Here is a 21,362-nt window from a genome sequence, read left to right as displayed (position 1 = left end):
AGCGGCGGATCCTTCGCCCCGCCGCGCAGCGAGGATGCCCCGGGAGGCCGGAGGTGGTGCCAGGGCTGAGCGCGGGGCGGTAGCGCCGGGGAGAGGGAGTTAATGCGCGAGGGTGGGGGGAAGCCGCTGGCAACTGCGGCTCGGCGCTGCCGCCCGCCTTCCCTGGCGCGGCCCCGCTCCTCCGCCCACCCCTCGCCGCCGCCCGCCCGCCCGCCCGCCCCGCCGGGAGCGGCTCCAGCGCCGCCGGGGCCGGGCCGGGGCCGCGGCGCCGAAAGTTTCGCGGTCCCTGGACTCGCCATGGGCTTCGACCCTTCGCGCTTCGCGGCGCCGGTGGCGGCGGAGCTGCAGTGCAAGCTGTGCGGGCGGGTGCTGGAGGAGCCGCTGTCCACGCCGTGCGGGCACGTCTTCTGCGCCGGCTGCCTGCTGCCCTGGGCGGCGCGGCGCCGCCGCTGCCCGCTGCGCTGCCGGCCGCTGGCGGCCGCCGAGCTGCGCCCCGTGCTGCCCCTCCGCAGCCTCGTCCAGAAGCTGGAGGTCAAGTGCGACTACAGCCCGCGGGGCTGCGGCCGCACCGTGCGGCTGCGGGAGCTGCCCGCCCACCTCGCGGCGTGCCGCTACGGGCCGCCGCCGGGCCCCGCCGAGCCGCAGCCGCTGGGCGGGACGCCCCCGAGCCGCTCGGGGGGCTGCTCCGCGGGGCAGCCGCGGCCAACCGCCCCGGGGGAGCCCCCGCGGCCACGGGCGGGGGTCGGGCACCGCTGCCTGCGGGTGCTGCGCGGCGGGGGCAGCAGCAGCCGCCCGGAGCCGCGTCCCGAGCTGAAGAGGGAGGCCGAGCGCTGGAGCAGGAGGGAGAAGTCGCTGCTGGCGCAGCTCTCGGCGCTGCAGAGCGAGGTGCAGCTGACGGCGCGGCGGTACCAGGCGAAGTTCGGCCAGTACGTGAGCCACATCAGCAGCATCACCCGGGACCTGGCGGGCGGCCAGCCCGGCAAGGTGAGCGCGACGGCAGGGACCCGCGGCGCAGCACGCCCCGGTCGGCCCCCTCCAGACATGCTCTCTCCGGGACGGCTTTGGTCGTGCACAACTTGTGATTACCGGCCGAGGTAGCGGTGTGCCCGGGGGCCGGCAGTCATCCCAAGGTCCGCTCCGGGACACAGCCCGATACCTCTCCATCTTTGCGCGCATCCCCCCGGGTGGCGCAAGCCGCTTCTGCCCGTTCCCGGGGAGATGGGACCACCGGCCCCAACTGAGAACACGCTTCATGTCGGTCCTTGCGACCGAAAACCGGGGCGGTGGCGAGACCAGCGGTGCCTGGGAGCGGCGGTGGCCGAGCGCGGCTCGTCGCTTGCTTAGCCGGAGGAGGTGGGAAGCGGGCGGGATGGGAGAGGGTCTCGCTCGTCGGCTGCTCCCGGTGCCTCCGGTCAGGGTGTCCGCATCGGGTCACCACGCCTCTCAGGGCTCCTGCTGCTCAGTTTGCCCCAGCTGGGACGGGCAGAAGCTTGGGCAGAGGGGCACGGAGCTTGGCTTTTATTTGGGCAGCCGAGAAGTTGTCTTAAAAATCTGGGGTATAAAGTGATTGTAAACTCTGAAAGGTTAAAGGACAGGAAAATCTCGTTTGATAGGATGGAGTAGCAGTTGATGCTTGATAGCAGATATGAGTGCAGTGTTTCTCTCTTTTCTCAGGACTGATAACGTTGCTGAGACAGCGGCTCGCTTCCTTTAGTCTAAATAAGCGATCTCAGAGTACTGGTGAGCTGGCTTAACTCCCTCTAAGGGAGCTGATTTTTTATTTCGAGCATTAACTCCTGGCTGGAAGATCGCTATGTAGTAAGCGCTGGCCCTGCTGGTTGCAGCCGTGAGGAGGAGTGTTTCAGTGCAAGTAATTTCTCTTTTTACCCAAATTTTCATGGACCCTTGGGAAGCAAAATCCCCGGTGGAAAAGTTCTGAGCAGCTAAAGTCACTCCTGAAGCAATGTAGCATGCTAGGCATCTGACTGCAGCATGGGAAGCGGAAAGGAAATATCGTCCACAGGACACCTGAGGGCCTGGAAACATGGGGATTCATGGCGTTGGGAAACTTTGTATTTGGGAACTTGAATATTTAATGTTTTTCTCTTTCCTTTGGTTAGCTAATTCATGAAGGTTAGGTTGCTGGCTCTGGGAGGTGTGCTAAAACATCTGCTTCATCTTCTGGCAGATGGGATAAGCTCATGTGAAGTGTGAAGCTCGTGTGAAGCTCATGTGAAGTCATGAAGCAGCAGTGAGGTGTGCGAGAAAGCGGTGGCTGTAGGAGGGAGGGGAAAGACCTGGATTTTGAGTGAGGAATTGGCAGGAGGTGTGGGGGTAGGCGGGAGGCGCCGCTGCCTCTGGGCGCCTGCGGGGCATCTGTCATGTCTTAGCAGTGCCGGTAGGTGCTGCTGTATGTACTGCCGCGCCGAAAGCTCTTCTGCAGATGAGGCCGGGGTGATGAATAAAACAGGCATTTGGAAGAAAAACTATCAATAAAGTAAAACTGTACTTCATTAACATCACATGGAGCATGCGGCAGTAACGCATTTCACTGTCACAGAATAAAATATGGGCTTCAGTTTTAAGTATTATAATTCGACTGTTTTGTAAGGTATACCTGATTTAGGTGTCAAATTCATATTATCGACTCATTTATAAAGACTGACAAACACAAACACCTAACAGTGCTGGGTGATTTTTTTTTTCTGTGGGAAATATAGCTCATGAAATTTAACTATTATGGTGTGTGAAGGAGGTAAAAAGAGCTCACTTGCTGTGCTAAAGCCTCCAAATATTTTGTTTCTTTTTTAATTATTGATTTTATCTTACCATTCTTTAGCTGTTCCACTGAAGGAAGATGTTTCTTTCTCTTTTTAACTTTTATCTTTTACTCCATCACTGGTTTTGATAGATAACTCTTGTTATCTTTTCATCCTATTTTTCCTTTAAGCCTTATCTAAAAGCCTCAGCTAAAAATCTTCTGTAAGTTAGTATTTTCACTTAAAATTGTCTTATTGAGACTGTATTATTTAACAGTATTTCACCTCTTGCTTCTTAGGGAGGAGAACCCAAACCGTTAACAATCATGCTACACCGAGAAAATGATACGTTGGGATTCAATATTATAGGAGGACGACCCAATCAGGTAACAACAAAAGTAACTGTAGGGTATTTTGACCTACTTTCTGTTACTATGTACATGTTAGTAATAAAAGAATTACTTTCCATGACAGTACGTATGGAATCAGCTCCAGAGATAGAAGAACTGCGTATTATCAGGTGTAACTGGAGTCACTGGTTTAAAGTCATACTCTTTTGAGAACTGAATTATCACTTTTAGGAAAGGTGTTCCCATTGTTTTTGCTTTAAAACTTTAGGCTGATCTGCACTCAGTCCCCATGTGAGTAATCTGTATCCATGCAAACTGTTCAATGGAAATCTCTGGGGCTACTTATAAAAGTCATTGTAGCAGGATTAAGCCATTGGAATGTTTGGAAATGGCTTGTGTTTTTTTATGTGTTTAAAGAAGGGATGAAAGTTTGCTTCTGTAACTCAAGTAGTTTAAGCACATGTCCTGCTCTCACATCCCTGCTTTCATTTTTTCCTTGTTTGTGAACTGAAACAGTTTTTGTTGACCTTGTATCTTCAGTCAGTCTAGTCTCATCAGTCTAGGTTTAGAAACTTCATTGGAAACCACAGAATATGCATGAGGATCACTAACCCCCCCTACAATATGCATAAGAATATGCTTTATTTTTTTCTTCATCCTTCCAAAAGCATTAATCAGGATTGTCATTGCATATGAAGGGTAAAGAAACCTGTTAAACCGGAAAATTAATAGTTGATTAAAAAGGCTTGGTAATAATTATGCACTGATCAGGTTCTTGTTAAGCGGGAGAATTGTAGCCTCCTACTATTACTGAGAAGGGGAATGGGACCCTGTGCGTTAGTTTGGCAATCTTCTGTTCTGAAGCTATATTTAGTGGTGCCAAAGAGTCTGTTCCCATTAGCCTAAGAAGTTCGCTGTCTTCACGGCTGAATTATTTATTGTTCCCTGTGGGTAAATATGAAGACCAGCAGTTATCAGATGTTGGTGCTATAAATCCAAAGCAAGAGTTTCTTAGGTTTCCTAATGGAAGGATGAGACAACAGGTGGCTCTAAGATAAAATACATGAGCTTTGATTATATCCATATTTTGAGTATACCAGTAACAAAGTCCAGACTATCTTTAGACTGGATTGCAGTAACTGTTGCTGTTACTTACAGCTGTAGGAAAACTGCAGGGGAAAGGGAGCGTGGTGTTCATCTTTCTTGGGACGGCAGCTGAGCCTCTCTGAAGTACTTAAATGCTGACAGCGCATAGTGGAACAGACTTTTTATATTACAGACTGTTAGGGTTTTTGAATGAATATTCAGGAAGTTTAAGGAGTAAAGGATAAATATCTAAAGGTTCATAGCACTGTTTGTAGAGAGACCTGCTGGCTGGAGAGAAGGAAGTGGTCATGGTTTTCCATTAATGCTGGTAGTTGGAGATGGAGAAGTTAGTGAAGCTGTGAGGCAGAGCTGGGTCTTGGTGGGTTTTGAAGTTTACTTTGTAAATTCTCTTTCGTTTTGTTCTCTTAGTGATACATGTGAATACCACAGATGTTTGATTGGCAGTTCCCAGGTATCGGTATAGGGTCTCACTCAACATATATCAGACAAAGGATGTAACAGGAGAAAAGGATTGAGTTGGCTCAAATAATGACAATAAAAAACTCTGCTCAAAAAATTAAATGCTGGAGCAGGAATCATTTGGTAACACAATGAAAAAGAGTTCATGAAAGTGATCTGTACATTCAGCTTGTTCAGGGAAAAAGTACCTTTGGGTGAAGAGCTGGGTCTTACAGCAGAAGAGCAGAACAGTGATGCTATTATATTAGTCACCTATGTGGGAATGCATTCCTTCACCACTTATTATTTGTCTTTTATAAATACAGTGCAGGTTTTTCTCATTGGAAAGCAGGTGACTCTTGGTGACTTGGGTAATATGTTCCGTTGGCTGTGTTTCCTTTCAACCCATAATAGGCTTCCCCACTGTTCTTCACCTTCTACCTGCAGGGAGGAGGAGAGCAAAGACTCACCACAAGCTCATCTTTTATTTCATCAGGAAAGAACTCACATCACTAAGTGTGTGTTTCTGGGAGGTGAATCATTATTTTAATGGAGCACGGCTGCTTTGATCCCCACTTTTGTCCTGGGCCCCAGCTCTGGCTGGGTGGGAGGACTGTTCTGTGTAGCAGGCTGTGGTGTGGAGGCTGTTCCACCCAGGACACGATGGCAAAGCCAGGCTGGAGGGAGCGGTGGGCATGGCCTGGGGCTCCTGCTGCCACTCACAGACTCAGCTAAGGGTTGAGTGAACTGATTGTCTCCATAGCATCCCTACTACACAGCTGGTGGGCTCTGTGACAGGGTGCAAGAGCTCAGTATGCAGCATTCTGCGTTTCTGTATCAGGAGTGCTGGGTACCAGCGTGCCAGACTGAAATACCCTTTTTCTTACTGGGTCATACATTGCTCTTGAAAAAGCCAGTGTAATCTCTTTTGGAAAAAAGAAAAAAAATGCAGTTTTATGTAGGCAAAGGTACTGTGATCTAGCCTTTTGTTTTCTCAAGGAAAAAAACATCCATGCACCTCCTGCATTTCACTAATGGCTGTTATGCTTCTTTTATCAGAGTTTCATTTCCCTGTTCATCATTTCAAAATATTGCTGGAGCTGTTAATAAGTTTCCCTTTTGCTTATTACCTGACACCTATAAGTCTCTGTGACAAAGGGGGGAAAATAAGGAGTTTATGAAATCATAGTCTGTCTAGCACAGTGTTGAATCAAATATTTGTTAACCTGCAATCTACCTGGGTTGAGTCTCCGTAAGACAATTGCCACATATTGTAAAGCATGTTTTATAGTGGTTCCATTTTTTTGTTATGCCTTTGTCATTTTCTTAGTAGGAAAACTTATAAAACATTTTCCCCATGAGTGCGTAGGACCTAGACCTAGAAACCTGTGCACATATGAATTGTGCTGTTGGTCAGGGATTCACCAGCCACAGAAGGGAGATAAGCATCATATAAACTGTTATCCAAAACATATAGCATCTGGAAAGAGATGCCTTCATTTACTGCTATCTAGGTTAATATTTGTATGAACTTAAAAATACTTTAAGTGGGCAGTGTCTGCTTGGCCTTATTTCATTATTAATAATGATTTTGAACTATTTTAAATGATCATGATGAAATGAAGTAATTTCAGCATGTGCAACAACATCAGGTGTATCATTCCAGCTGTGGTAGATAACTGTGTTAAATTTGACCTTCATGAAAGTTGTACTTCTCAATGTGTAGAGATCAACTGGAAGTGGGGTTTTCTTTTGTCTGTATGGATTTCACAGTTGAGCAAGTTCTCAGTCTCCCATGTGAATAGGATTTATGAGGTTAACCAGTTCCATCCAAATCCTATCACTGTTACATGCCAGTGAGCTAATGTCACTTTGTTCCCTGGAGCTTTATTTTCAAATGCAGAAAAAAAATGTACAAGCAGAAGTAGTGCAGGTGCCCTTTCCCTCCTGCGAGAAACATTTGTGCATCCATTTACATGAGTATCTTCCCCTGTACTAGTCACTATCTGCAGTGAAGTTTGAGATCTGCTTTAAATATTTTAGCTGGGATCTGATTACCACTGCACCCTGTGTCTCATTTAGACTAAAATAACCAGAAGTAAATGGATAATCTTATAAAAAATGCTGGAATAGTTCATTCATTCTGTCCTTTTGATTAATGCCTAGTTTGTGTTAAGCAAGTTTAAAGAAAAAAGGAAATCCCAAGGAGCTTAATTCTTAGCTTGGAAAGTGAGCTGCGTGTTTCAGGTGGATTTGCATTTTTCATTGCTGCTGATTTTAGTACCATCTTATTTCTTGTACTAATGTGGTCCTTTTTGCAACTTCCCTATCACCTGGTACAGAACAAGCAGGAGGAATCTGCTGAGGGGATTTATGTGTCAAAGATTTTGGAAAATGGACCTGCAGACAAAGCAGAAGGCCTGCAAATTCATGACAAGATTATTGAGGTAAGAAAAAGCCCCACAACCCACCAGTGGATTAGGCTGTTATATTATCAGATTAATCAAGGATTTGATGGCTTTTACACCAAGCATGTTGTAATTTTCCTCTTTTGCTGTGTCTAAACATGACTATACACTGAACTGCTCAAACATTTCTCAGATATGAAGACAAATGATAGATTTTTCCAACAGCTAGCACATGTATTGGTCTTGGGATTAAGCTGATTTAAGTGAGGCAAAGGTGTAGATGCTGAAATAGTAAGCAAGAGAGGTATTTTGTATTTCTTTTCATTGACTTCAGAAAGAAGGCAAGTGATTCTACGGAAATTCACAGGTTTATAACATTGATTTTGCCCTGTAGGTGTTACTGTAGTGACTGGGGCCTTGTGGAGAAGCTGTGCTGGTAAGCAGTGATGTGAAGCTTCTTAAGCAATTAAAGAAAGTACTTTCTGCTATATGATCACAAGTAGATCATCTGTTCTTACCAGGACCAATATAGCTCTTTCCCAGGCATGTAATATGCTGGCATGGAAATGTTGAAGTCTTTTCCTGTGTGGTATGCAGGTTTTTTCCCATAAAATAACTATAATTGAAAAGAAAAAATACCAGAAACTCAGTCTGAAGAATAGGTTGCTGCCTAGCCTACATTTGTAACTGTAATTAGCCCTCTAAAAGGTCTCGAAGGAACAGTTTCAATCACTGAAATAGACTCCTTAGAGTGCTGTCAAAACGGCGTTTCACATCACAGCTCTAATACACCTCTCTGAATGGCAGCATATACCAGTAGCTGCTGGGTTTGTTTAGGATACATCACTCCAGCCTTGGGTTTAGGGGAGGCTAAGAAACATTGCACGCACTTGCCAGTTGGACGGGGTTTTGAACAAAGACACATGAAACGAATGGAGTGGAAGACAAATGCAGAGTGCTGCCGCTGCTGGCTTCTTGCATTATTTTGCTGTTAAGGACTAGAAACATAAGCCAAGAGTGTTTGAATGCTGGCACTGCTCTCAATATTGGGAGCCTAGAGCAGTGTGTGAAACCAAATTAATGTATTTTCTTGGAAAAATAAAACTCATGCTCTTAGCTGGCAGATACACTAACCTCTGGTAGAAACCAAGCTGAGCAGAACCGAACTTGCAGCATAACTTATCTCCCCAAGATACACAAAAAGCTTTTGCATCCAATTGTTTTTGTAACAGCAGCCCTATGCTGGAAAAACCTATGCTCTTCTGACATTAGTATTTCACTTACCATGTTGTATTTTCTACAGGCTGACCAGCTATATAGTTTTATGCATTTACTCAACACTTCCTGCTTTATTATTTTCTTTTGTAGTACCTTGATTGTTAAGACAAAACAGCATGGTTTTGGAGGAAGAAATACGTCACAAAAAAAGTCTGATTTATTAAACCTGAGGTCATTTAATAAAATGCCACCAGAATTGATGCTTGATTTTTATTTGCTGAAAAATTCTAGCTGCATAAAATCGTACTGATAGTTAAAGTGCTACTAGGAACATACAGATTTCAATTTTATGTGAACCTATAGATCCAGTCTAGCATAAGTATTCATACATCTCTGAATGGAGCACCGTTTTTTAACATATTAATATACAACAGCTTTGGATGTATTTTTCTTGTGTTCAGGCAAGCATCTAAAAATGTTCAGGGTTAGGCTAAAATTTCTACTAGATGTTTCAGTGTTTCAAAATTTGTTAGATTAAGTAAAAAAAGGTAACATTAAAACTTTCTAAATGAAATGCAAGTGAGTATTTATTCTTTCATGCTAGACAAAGGAAGCAGGTGGAGTCAAAAGGTTGAATTTTAACTTGCCCATGCATGGCTATTGATGTCTTCTTGTAGTAGGATGCCCTGCCAGCACTGCTGGTTTGTTGTAAAAGAGCAATATGAAAGCTTTTGCTGTGAGGAAATAAGTTAGATGGCGTATCTGTTTCAAAAGTGTTGGCAGATACACAGAATATGAGCATTGGTGAAAAGTTGATAGGAAGTGGGACTTCTTATTGCTTGCTTTTCACTCATTTGGTGATCTTATCTAATGGGTAAAATGTTATGAGACCATTTTTCAGTAATCAAGAGCAGAAGGAAGCAATGTTGTTTGAAGAGCCTTTAATGGCTTCAGTCAGTTGTTTGGCAATGTGATGCCCGGGGTGTTTCTAGCAATGCGTAGCTAATAGGATAATGGACAGAGCCATCCCATTAAATCAGGAGAAAATCTGTTCTCAAGGCGTGTTGCTAAGTAAAGAAGGTAATTTGTTTCAGTGCTTTATCAGATGTTTAACAAATGTTAACTGCACTTGGTTGAGTACAGTGAGTTGACTACAGTGGCTGACTACAGTGAGTTGTGTACATTTCAGATGACCATCTTGTGGGTAATCTAGTTCAGCAAATGGATTTTACAGTTGTATGGCATCAGCAACTGGAATTGTGAGTCAATGCTGGCAAACATAAGTAGTGCCTTCTACTTTATATACGTCTATCTATGGCAGCAACTTTGCCAAGTAATTATTATGGTAATTGAAAGGGTGCCAAGGGGGAATCAGATTTCTTTCTTAAGGTATTTTTTCTAAGTGTAAAAAAAATTACTTGAGTTCCTGGAAGGTTTTGAGATCAATGTGCCCAGAATGTGGGCCATAAAGCCTCTTTGACACTTTCATCTGAAAAAGGTTGATGTTTATTTGGGGTTTACCCTCAGGTAAGCATTATTTTGTGCTTGAGGACCTGAAACAGATGCCTGTGGGCTGGCAGGGTGGTGGTGAGTGAGTGTGACAGGTAGAGGATGCCAGCCTCATGTACCCTGTATTGAGGGGCTGCAGCTCTTCACAGGATATGGTCACAGGACCCTCACTGATCAGTTTCACTGTTCTGCTGAGGAACTGAAGATTTTGGGCACACGTTTACCCTCTTTATTCACGATTAACTTCTTTATGCAGTGTAAAACTGGCCTGGGACAGTGATGTGCACAAGCAACATTTCGGCAATGTGTACATTCAGGAATCTCAGTACAAGCCAAAAATGATCATTATTTGTTTATCAAGGAGAAACTCTTCCTCATTAATTACTTCTATGTAGCTGGTTTCTCCAGATGTCACAGTCTTATGCAGCTTTCAGAAGTTATTATCCAAAAATCCAGCTCCCGAAATTAACACAGCACAGTATGTGTCTAGGCTAAACACTGATCACACAGTATAAAAAGCAAAACTAGGTGCAGCATTGATATCTGTGACTCCCAGCATGAATGCCTTGGATATGGGCAGTGGTATAAAACCACCAGACCTCTAACTTTCAGATCTCTATCATCTTCCTTTCCACCTTGCCTGTGAGTCCTGAGAGGAGGAGATGAGCCTCAAGCCATGCACAGGACTGTCTATTAGTTTGTGCTGGCTCAAAGAATTTTAATTGTTGTTGGGAGAAAATACAAAGCATGTTTAGAATGGTTCACGCTTCTGTAGCTATGCATCATTTCATCTCCCCCTCGCTTCATGCATATCTTTTCTGCTGAATAAGCTCACTGCTCGTCTTTGCCAATAGCCTCCTCAAGGCAGCATAAACCCGCTTGATCCTTGGCAATGTTGCCGATACACAGAAGTGTATTACCTGTTGCTTTTTTTATACACATTCATAGTTCTGAGCAGTAAAATCAGCTCTTTCTGTATGGAGGAAAATTTTACTCTCTCAGTTTGCAGTAAGTGCCCATAAGAATGGCTCCACCTTGGCTAGAGCTCCAAGCACACTAATGCCTAGTTAACAAGCCACTCAGAACTAATTCTTTATACGTGTTTTTTCTTTGTATAAGATTACATTTTTACAGAAATTGGTACATCATATCCTCTGGTTTTGAGCCCAACTTCAGGAAAAAGCAGTGATAGATTTTCTCAACTCCTCTTTCAGTCTGTAAGTCACAGTGTCTTGCAAAACACCGTTGTATTGCTAAAGTGGGATATGCTGATTTTGCCTTTTTACTTCAGTGTTGTACATAAAATACATGACCAAGACTGAATTTGCAACCCAGATGTAGTTCCTAAATTATTTTTTTCCTTAAGAAGAACGGTATTTCATCAACTTGAGGAAAAAGAGCTACATTGCCTGGGAGACAAAGCCCTATAGTCACAGCTGAACCTTCTGTTGTAGGTTTGCCAAATAACAAACCAGCAGTGAAAAACCTTGTGTGCAAGTAAAAGGGGCTTGGGCTGAAGACCAAAATATTCATATGAGGAACAGTAAGCACATCATGGTCTGGAAGGCTCAAGTGCTTTTCTTTTCCTTGCACTGCAAGGCAAAGGCTTCTGTTCTTTTACTCTCAAATGAAATTAGAATATTGGCCCTTCTGCACTGTAGTCAGTTGCTTCTCATTAACTCCATGGCTAAGAAGCAGGCATGATGGAGAAGAGGGGAAAGAAAAACATTTTTAGTCTGGGATCTTTAAGTCTTTTTGAAAAATGAGATGGATGCCCATATATCATAATTCGGTATTCTGTTTATGCAGCCTGAGCTCCATAAGTACATAATAAATATGGCTTCATCCCTCTTCCATGTTTCCCTTTGTTCTTTTCACTTTTTTTTGGAGAGTGCACACACAATGGCTTTCAAGCGCATGTCAGCAAAGCCAGTTTCAATAAAGATGAAGTCTTGAGGCTTATCCTGGCAGAAGTAACCTACATCTGCAAAGCGCCTACAGAAACTTTTTAACTATTGCCAGACTGCTGACTGTGCCGTGTGTCAGCCTTGTGATGTTTTATCTTCTGCATGTTTCTGTCATTACACTCACTATGTTGCTCAAGCAGAATCTTTGATACTAGTTGTATTTATTTGGCTAAGAATCTCCACTGTCAGATTATGTCTGTAGAAGTAGTGAGCTTAAAAAATGTCTTGCTGGGATCAGAGCTAGAAGATTTGGGATGGCTTTGAACCAAAGCTGCACATGATGTGGCCCGCAAGATCTGGGTGGTAGCTGAAGAAACTTTTATATAGCTAATTTTAGTGGTGTGGATTTCGGTGTATCTAAATATGCCCCAAGTAGCCTTAGGTATCTTAAGTTCTCTTCAGTTCTTAACAAATTCATGTTACATTGCATGTAGCCAGGTCTGGCACCTGCATTAATTAGATAACTCATAATTAGTCAGAAAGATCCCTGGGATAATAAATCAGTTATACCATAGACTTAGAAATGTCTGTAGCCTCTTTTCACCTCTCCCTCATCTGTGGAGATACAGGTTTTGGGACACCTGACTTCTTTCATCTATCTGAAGAAACTTGTTAAAAGTCAGGTGGGACCAGGTCTGTACATAACTTCATTTGAATAGGAGCTACTGCCCCCACTGGCTTTTTTTACTTAACAGAAAATCAGAGTGCTTCTTCAAGAAGTGAGAGATCTAGCTTGCTGTCTATGCCCTTCCTGCAAAGGACTGAGTTTACCTACCCAGGCCCTCATTACTAGAGCAGAGGCCAGCCTCCACTCATCCTCCTCACATGGAGATGGCTGCCAGCAGGTGTTTGGGAGTCAGAATTATTCAGTGATAATCTGCTGTGAAAGAGATGCTGGTTCCAGGGACTGTATCTGAAATACTGGTCCTGCCCTTTTCTAGGTAAGCACTTGTGCCCATAAATGAGACCTTCTCTCTTTCTTGTACAGTTTTGCATCTTATATGACACTTCTTTGATACTTGCATTTCTGACTTCGTAGTCCTTGACTTTGAGATGCTGTTAAAACAGAATATCCTCTAGCTAGGACACTTTCCTAGATGTGAAAGATGGGGCTCCCTGGCTGAATAAATACCAGTAGCTGGGGTTCTCCTCCTAGTCTTTGCTATAGATGCTGTGTTATCTAAAAGGTGGCTACTGCTGCTGATGCCCACTGTCAGAAGGCTGTGCAGGCTGGGTCTCATGTAAGTGGAGTAGGTTAGTGTTCAGTGTGTTGTCTGTGCTAGAAGCTGACATCTCACTGTAGGCTTCCTGGCTTGTCTGAATTTTGTACTTTCCTGAGTTTCCAACATCAGTAGCCTAAATTTGACTGGACTTGCTCTAGGTGTTTAGAAGTACTTGCATTCCTCTCTGTTCAGTGAACTATAATGGAAATGTTACGTTCACGAAAACAAGCTATGTTCTATCTAAAAAGCACTTAACATTTCAGTAATTTATTGTCTGTGTTTTAAAAACAGAACATAAGTCTTCTGTCTTTATGCAACCTGAAATTTCTATATGTTTTCTGGTGAAATATGTTAGGGAGCGGACTACTGAAATAATTACACTCCCATATGTAATGCTTTCTTGCAAGTCTTAGTACGACTTCAAAAAATGGTTTCTGAACTGAAAGAAAGGGAGAAATAAAGTAAAACTATATTAAAGAAGTGGAGAACTTGGTGTTAATAGGGTAATAGTGAATAATGACTTAAGGGTTTGTGATCAGAAACTCAGTATTTGATCCTTTAGTTGATTGCATTGAGTCTAACATTCATAAACATACAAAAATATTACTTTGATACTTGTGTAAAGCAGCATCATGAAAAACTGTAAAATGTCTTGGCTTATAAGAGGTGACTGGTTTTAATTATTTTTGTTTTCTGAGGTATAATCTGAGAGGTTTCTATCCACTGAGGACTTGCAGTGGGCCCAGCTCTAGAGGCACAAGCCTGTGGGAGGGTTTCCCAGGTGTGTTTGTTTAGACTTGTTCTCACAGACCAACCAGGCAAGTGTGCAGGTATAATGCTACATCGGTATTGTGGGAAAACAATGCTCACAGTGCTTTTAACTAAAAGGAAAAAAGTGGGAATGCCAAACATAGTTGGAATAGGGCCACAAGATGAACTCTCCAAGTAGTTTATTTGCAGAATAAGGCAATATTGTCCTTTTCAGCAAGTCTCTTCAGCTTGCGAGTCATAACTTCTTTGAGATGCAGCTAGCTGGGGTACTGCACCTTTGCATGTGCCTGGATGCATCTCTGCAAGGGACACCCAGAAGGCAAAGCAAAAGAAATACTAGGGCAGCTGGAACAGAGGACAAGGGGCAGAACAAGCAGTATGGGAGTATTTCTGAAATGTGACCCAACATGGAAGAAGAGAGCAAGCTAAATGGAAGTGGTGAAAATAATCTTTTACAATGGTCTTTTATGCTACTTCTACCATGTCAGGTCTTTATCTAGGTGGTTTAGGTTAAGCATAATAGATATTGCATGGACATGAGTGTGCATAACCCCCTCTCTCCAATTAGATAATTCTGTTTTGTTCTGACTGTGGTAGATCTCTGAAGCAGCTGGTTCACTGTAGGAGCATAAAGGGAAGAGTGAAGGAGAATATGCAAGGAGGAAGAAAAACAGGGGAAAGTGAGCTTTACAGTTAAAGAATGCAAAGCACCAACCTTACGTTTCCTCAGGAGTGCTTGCCCATAAATAGGAAGTGTGGGAGAAATGGAAGTGATGAAGGAATAGGGATAACTGAATTGTGGAATAGAATAATCTATACACATTGCCATAAACTCTGATAGGGGAATAAAGTGAAGCAGTACTGGAGCAGAGGTGTGATAGTTGTACTGTGTCTGCAGAGAGGGGCAGTACCCAAATTGGCAAGTCAGTAGAGCTGTTGGGTGGGAAGGATTCTGGTTAACCTATGGAAGAGCTGACTAACATAAGAACCTGCAAGATTCCACAAATGGTGTTGCTGCCATGCACCACAGATCCCTAGGCACTGTGTGAAGGCCTGATCACACCCATCTCTTCATAATGTGTCTAATCTCACCCCTAAGGGATAACGTGTCAGAAACTTGGCAAGTTGAAACTAAGCTTCTTCCTAGATTCCCTGTTGCAGCTTGTCTTTGCTGCACGTCATCTTTCTCTTCCTCCCCAAGGTTTTGGGGTTTTTTTAAGCTATAAGGTAAACCTTGCAAAATAATGGAATTTTAGCACACTTCCATCTCCACCTCATCCAGCAGCAGGAGCAATGCAGTTTTATGTGCAGCTGAGGTAGTAGGTTTGGAGGAAATTTTTGTTTATGTGAGGTTTTAGAGGTGTTCATAAGCACTTTCAGGAATGCATTAAACGACTTGACTAATGATGCTTTCATCCCTTTCCCGGGAGGAGAAGGGCATGTGCAGGGGAGTGTTTTGTTTAGGGATTTTTCAAATAATTGCATAGATGCATATTTACATCTTGGTGTTGTTTATATTAGGGAAAACAAGGTCATAGAAATGTATGTTCAAATTCGTTGCTGAAGGTGGTAAAGTTTTGTGATGAAGACCTTTGCACTTTGGTCCTTGCTCTTGGGTCAGCCCTGAAGAAAGCGCTCTCTCTTCTATTGATGAGCTGAATTTCCATGATGGTTGGGCTATAGGTGAGATTGTTTGCCACTGCCTTGGTCTTGGGCCAAGTCTTTCTTACAGATATCTGAAGGGGGGCTATAGTGATGCTGGGGATGGACTATTTGTTGGGAACTGTAGTGATAGGACAAGGGGTAACGGGTTAAAACTTAAACAGGGGAAGTTTAGATTGGATATAAGGAGGAAGTTCTTTCCTGTTAGGGTGGTGAGGCACTGGAATGGGTTGCCCAGGGAGGCTGTGAATGCTTCATCCCTGGCAGTGTTCAAGGCCAGTTTGGACAGAGCCTTGGGTTGGATGGTTTAGTGTGAGGTGTCCCTGCCCATGGCAGGGGGGTTGGAACTGGATGATCTTAAGGTCCTTTCCAACCCTAACTATTCTATGATTCTATGATTCTATATGGTGTTTTTGATGGTCAGTATGGAACTGAAGTACCCTAACTTGGTACACTCCAGAAGGTTTGAGAGGAGGAAAGGCATTTTCTCATGACTTTCTTGAATCTTGTCAACTATGTAGTGAATAGAAAGAGCCAGAAGCTTCAGAGGGCACTTAAGGATGGATCAGGGGGAGCTAACTCTTTGAGGCTTATATGATGAAGACTAGTAGGAAAGGAAGCCTAGTCCCGCTATGGAAAGCTCTTATGAAGTCTGATACCATGCTGGGTTTGTTGCTTAGAACTGAGGGATGTATGAGGAAGCTGTGCCTCCTGCAGCACATGTTGCTGGCACCCCAGAAGCTCTTGGCATTTTCAGAAAGTGAAAAGAGCCTTCTTCAGCCTTTCGCGAAGGCTGTTCTTTATTGTGGTTGAGACAAACTCACAGCTAGAGGAGATGACAGCTTACATATGTTGTGTGAATGCAGTGTTTTATCCTCTTAAGTCACTGAACTGATTGTTGCAATCCAAGAATATATGCTTCAGGAGCTTTGATCTCTTCTACGCTTTTTCTTAATCAGCTAATTATATTTGTAAGGAGTAGCTAATCACTGTTCCCTGTAATTGGAGGTTGAGTGAAAAAAGCCATTAGTGTCTGCCAATGCAGAAAAGCTCCAAATGAAGTCATTATTCATGGCTTTGCTTAAAATATTAATAGCCTAATTTTTAAGAAGCTCTGAAATGCAGCAGTGTGAACAGGAGAATGCTCCTCCTTACAACTTGTGAATAGGAGTATCCAGAAGCATGTACAGCATTGTGCTTTTGAAATGCTTTGAAAATGGAAGTGTTAATGTAGAAGAAGTTGTTTGGGAACTTCATGGCAAAATGCAGAATTCTGCAGAATTTAAAACCATGCTGTAATGGAAAAATCAATTTTCAAATTTTCAGGAGCAGATGTGGTCTCTTCAAACCACTATCAAAGATTATGCTAGGTAGAATGGGGTATACTAAGCTAAAGCACATTTGTTACTAATACACAGACATTTTAGTAAATGTGTCTTGTTTGGAATTGCAAAGCTAATATAATGTTATAACTTTACATGTCGACCCAACTTAATTGAATCACTGATGCTTCAGGAAGGGAGTGCAGAATGACTCAACACTCTTTTTTCATTCAAATAATTTTAGAAGGCATTTTTCTTTATGAAATACTGGTTTTGGCTGCTGTGTTTATTTACATAGTAAGTTTATGTATGTTATTTACAGGGTATTATTTACATAAAATTTCTTTGAGGAATGTATCTTTTCAAGTAGCAAGACTGGGATGGGGGAAATTATGAAAAGATTTAATTCATAACTTGACATCCTGCTGTTTTCTACTTGTGCAAATAAGGTTTTCATACTTTAAAAGAAAAAAAAAAAATCACTGTATTCCACACACCTATCAAAAAGCTTAGCTTTAAAATTAGAGAAATTATGAATCCCTGTGTCTGGAAGTGGTTATCTAACGTAGGAGATGGTCCAACAAAGGTTGATACAGAACATGAGTGTTTTTTTCCCTTCATCTGTTTTATTGACCATATAGAACGTAGAATCATAGAATAGTTGGGGTTGGAGAGGACCTTAAGATCATCTACTTCAAAACCCCCTGCCATGTCTAACATTTGAGGGACTCAGTGGCTCAGATATTGCCCATCTGTTTCTAAGTAGAGTCTTTCAATCTTGCATTTGTTTCTTTAAGCATGCTGATTGAGTGGGTTAATATCTGAAGTCCTTCCAGCATCTCGCAGGAAGAAGGCACGCTATTTTAAACGGAAGGGATTTGCTGTCTTGTATGAATTAAAACATCTGGATCCCTACACTTCTCTGTTACAGTTTGAGCTGGGCTAGGCTTTGGCATGTGGCAAGCATGGAGCCATATGGTCCTCATGCTGTCAGCAAGCCTTTTCAGCGCATACCTTTGCCTACCCCCCAGCCTTCTTTGAATGGTAGCTGCTACTGTGGCCTGAAAGATAAATGTTCCAGGATCTTTCAAGCTGTAGTGCCCTTCTTGAATGGATTAATTGCATTTTTGAGTGGTACAACATCCAGCAGTCCAGAGCAGAGAGCTGAATCCTTTAATTCCCCGGCAATGCTTGGGGCCCCAGTCCAGATTGGACACCTTGTGTTAGTGCCACATGTGTAGCAGTGCTTTCTGACTTTGCATCTTGTTTTCTTAATGTCTCCATGAAATCTCCAAGTGCTCAGCACAACTGATTTTTACCTATAAACATGTGATTAAATGTAATACTGACTGTATTGAGAAATTTCTTAAGGGAAATTTACTTTGTACTGACCAAAAGAATGGTATTAAAGGCATACTACACTTCCTAACATCTCTCTTAATATTATCACTTTCTTATGAGAATTAGTATATTTTCTAAAAATACAGGGATTCTTTCTTGTTTTCAAATATTCAAAATACTTTAAAATTTATTTTTTATATATGTGTCTAATATTTTTAATGATTTCTCTATTTTTCATTTTTATTTTAAAAAAGAGTAGGAAGAACATTTCTATTTTTTTAAGAAGCAAAAGTAGGGGAAGTTTAGATTGGATATGAGGAGGAAATTCTTTCCTGTTAGGGTGGTGAGACACTGGAATGGGTTGCCCAGGGAGGTAGTGAGTGCTCCATCCCTGGCGGTGTTCAAGGCCAGGTTGGATGAGGCCTTGTGTGGGATGGTTTAGTGTGAGGTGTCCCTGCCCATGGCAGGGGGGTTGGAACTAGATGATCTTGAGGTCCTTTCCAACCCTAAGTATTCTATGATTCTGTATATTTTTTGTTTGTTTTGTAAAACAATCTTGCTATTTCTAATTTAATTGAATTTCTCATTAAATAAATATATACCACTGTTTTCAGTCTTGTTTTGTGTTACTTAAGTTCTGTACCCTTGTACTAAGCATGGGGCTTTTGTATTGTTTTCCCTCCTCCCTTCTATGAGGTAATGGAAATCTAAAGAATTAGTATTCATCAGTTAATCCAGAGGCTTTATCTTTTAATTAACACAAACCATAGACAATATTATAAAGATTAAAGAACACATTGACATTTCGGAACACAAATCAGAGAGTGAACTGTTCAGAAAGTGCTCTTAATGTCCTAATTTAGCAGAGCGATTTAAGAACAAGGTTTTAATCTGATTGCTTAAACTTGTGTCTTACATTAGTCAGAGTCCCGCAGTCCATTACAGCCCTTCTGCTGATGTCATTAACTGCGTGTGTACATTAGTGACTTCTTCCTATGTGTATTGCTTTGCATTTATCTCTTTCTCTTTCATGTTGTGTTTGCTGTGATTTTTAAGTTCCGTAGTTCGAGGAGCTACCTTCATGTGTATGTATACTTCAAAGCATATATCATATAGGAAACAACTTATACTAGCCATCAATGTTATTAATTTGAAAACTAGCATGTTACTTAGCATGGTTAGTTTAACTGCCCTGCTTTGGATTCTCAAATATGCTTGGCCATTGTTATCAGTTTCCTTTTTAATTTCAGAATTTGGGGAAAACTGGTTGGACTCAGCCCAGATTACCTCAGTTCCACCTGGAGCGTTTGGGCCACCGTTTCCAACTGACTGGCTTTGCAGTGGGCTTGTAGTCCTTCCCAGATGAGGTTGTTCGAATGGCAGCTTTCAGGTTTTCTTGTAGTAAAGATTTACAGTTACTTTTGCAATTAAAGAAATGGAAGAAAATAATTGAATTGACAGCGAGCCTTAAAGAGTTTTTTCAAGGAGAGGAACATTGGTGAAATCTAAGCCATTAAGTTACTTGGAAATTGGTGTATATTTTCACTTAAATCTTTTATCAGAAAAAAAAGGTTAGTTCTATCCCTTGTTTTCTAAACAAATAACAGTGTTAAATCCCTATGCTTCATCTGGTTACCCAGGTCTCTTAATCAATGGGGACGGAGGCACAGGCAGAGGGCAATTTGAGTTATTTTAGCCACTCTGTGCCTTTTCAGCTGAAGTTTCTTGTCCATCTTATTTATATACTTTAAAAACAAAAAATGCCCCCCTCTACTTTCTTAACCAGAAATGTTATTAGTGTACAAATACCAGCATCATAATTATTTGTCATCTCAAAGTAGTACTTGTTGCCTGGCTATGTTACCTCGAGTTACTAAAGATCTGTTCTGGGAGAAGAAGCAGAAACTCCATACCCAGTTGCTAAGTTTTTTCTCTGATTCAGCCACTTTGAGATGAAATGAAACCTTAGAGGCTAATGGAGTGTACAGGGCAATGTGTGCTAGGCTACCACAAAATAGTGGAGTTCAATTATAAATTGCATGAGCCATCATTGATGGTGCTGTCTCTCATTTTAAGTGAGCTGACTTTTCCCCAAGTTCATATATTGTACATTTTATCTTTAAGCGACTGGCCAAACCATGATGAATCCGTGTTATTAAATAAGAGAACAGTAACAAGTGATGGTAACGGGCCTGTGCCAAGTCACCTGCCTGATGTTTACGTTTTTGAGTACTGATCAACAGTGTATGAAGTCCTGAAAAAAAGAATGCCAATCTAAAAATAGTGTCAGAGAATGTAGAGCACACAGGACACTTAAGGGGAGATTCATCTTGCTTAATGCTAAATATCTTAATGTTTTCTCATTCTGTAAGTATTAAAGATGAGTTAGGTGCCTATTTCTAGCAAAGATGATTAGTTCAGCCTGAAATATTTAACTTAGCGACATCTGAGTTAGGATGAGATTCCTCTGGCCCCTTGACGAAAATGATAGTGATACTTAAAGTCTTTGAACATTTCATATGAACTGCCTTTTTTTTTAGTGCTTTTGAGGTTAGGCTGTTGGGATAAAAGGCCTCTTCTTACAGAGTTCTTCACTGTAAAGACAGAACAAAGCTTTACAGCTTCACTGTAAAGCTAAAACAAAGCTTACTGAATCTTGTGTCATCCAAGAATGAATAAAATTTAAGAGGCAAGAATGTAACTTGTTTTATTCACTTCCTTGCATCACATTCCTTATAGGTCTGATATCCCACTCTTCTAGAATTACCTATTTCACTCATTTAAATGGCAGCTTGAATGTACAATGAATCAGTTTCCATGTTCATAATCTGTAAAATACCAGCTTTAGTACAAAATGAGAAATTCAGGTACAAAACTGAGCTTGGACTCCACCTACCGTGTTGTGATTATCCTAGTTAAGATGACCTCCTCCAACTCCATAGTCTTAATGACTTTTTGTGTTACATTTTTCATTAAACAAACAAACAAAAATAGGCATACAACAAGATTAAGCCTTATTCCATGTCCCAGATATTTCAGTTGCTAAATTTTGAATATTGTTAATTAAAATCTGAAATTAGCATGAGAAAAGGTGGAACTTGAAATGCTCCGGTAAGTGCTGCCTATTTAGAGACTAGCTTTGAAATCATTTAACATATGGTTTCATGTCATATCCAGTCTCTTTAATCTCTATATCTGTGCGATTGGAATAAACTAAACCCAAGTGTTAGAAGGCAATCTGTATCCCCTAGGAGGATGGTCAATGTACCACTGTTTTAGCTGACTCT

The 21,362-nt window shown here is 42.1% G+C and overlaps 1 protein-coding gene across 1 annotated transcript in view; it reads left to right on the top strand.

Moving 5' to 3' along the window:
• The first annotated feature begins 256 nt into the window (after positions 1-256).
• The window catches only part of PDZRN4 (PDZ domain containing ring finger 4), a 256,515-nt gene continuing 235,409 nt past the window's right edge, over positions 257-21,362 (top strand). Inside the window, exons 1-3 of the mRNA XM_065664959.1 lie at positions 257-984; positions 3,059-3,145; positions 6,997-7,101. Coding sequence (XP_065521031.1) covers positions 298-984; positions 3,059-3,145; positions 6,997-7,101 — 879 coding nt within the window. The 5' untranslated portion in view covers positions 257-297. The remainder of the gene's footprint in view (positions 985-3,058; positions 3,146-6,996; positions 7,102-21,362) is intronic.

This window comes from Lathamus discolor, chromosome 1 (genome assembly GCF_037157495.1).
Source record: "Lathamus discolor isolate bLatDis1 chromosome 1, bLatDis1.hap1, whole genome shotgun sequence".
Taxonomy (NCBI): Eukaryota; Metazoa; Chordata; class Aves; order Psittaciformes; family Psittacidae; genus Lathamus; species Lathamus discolor.
The sequence above is the reverse complement of the archived record's forward strand: the minus strand, read 5'-3'. Positions and strand labels throughout refer to the sequence as shown.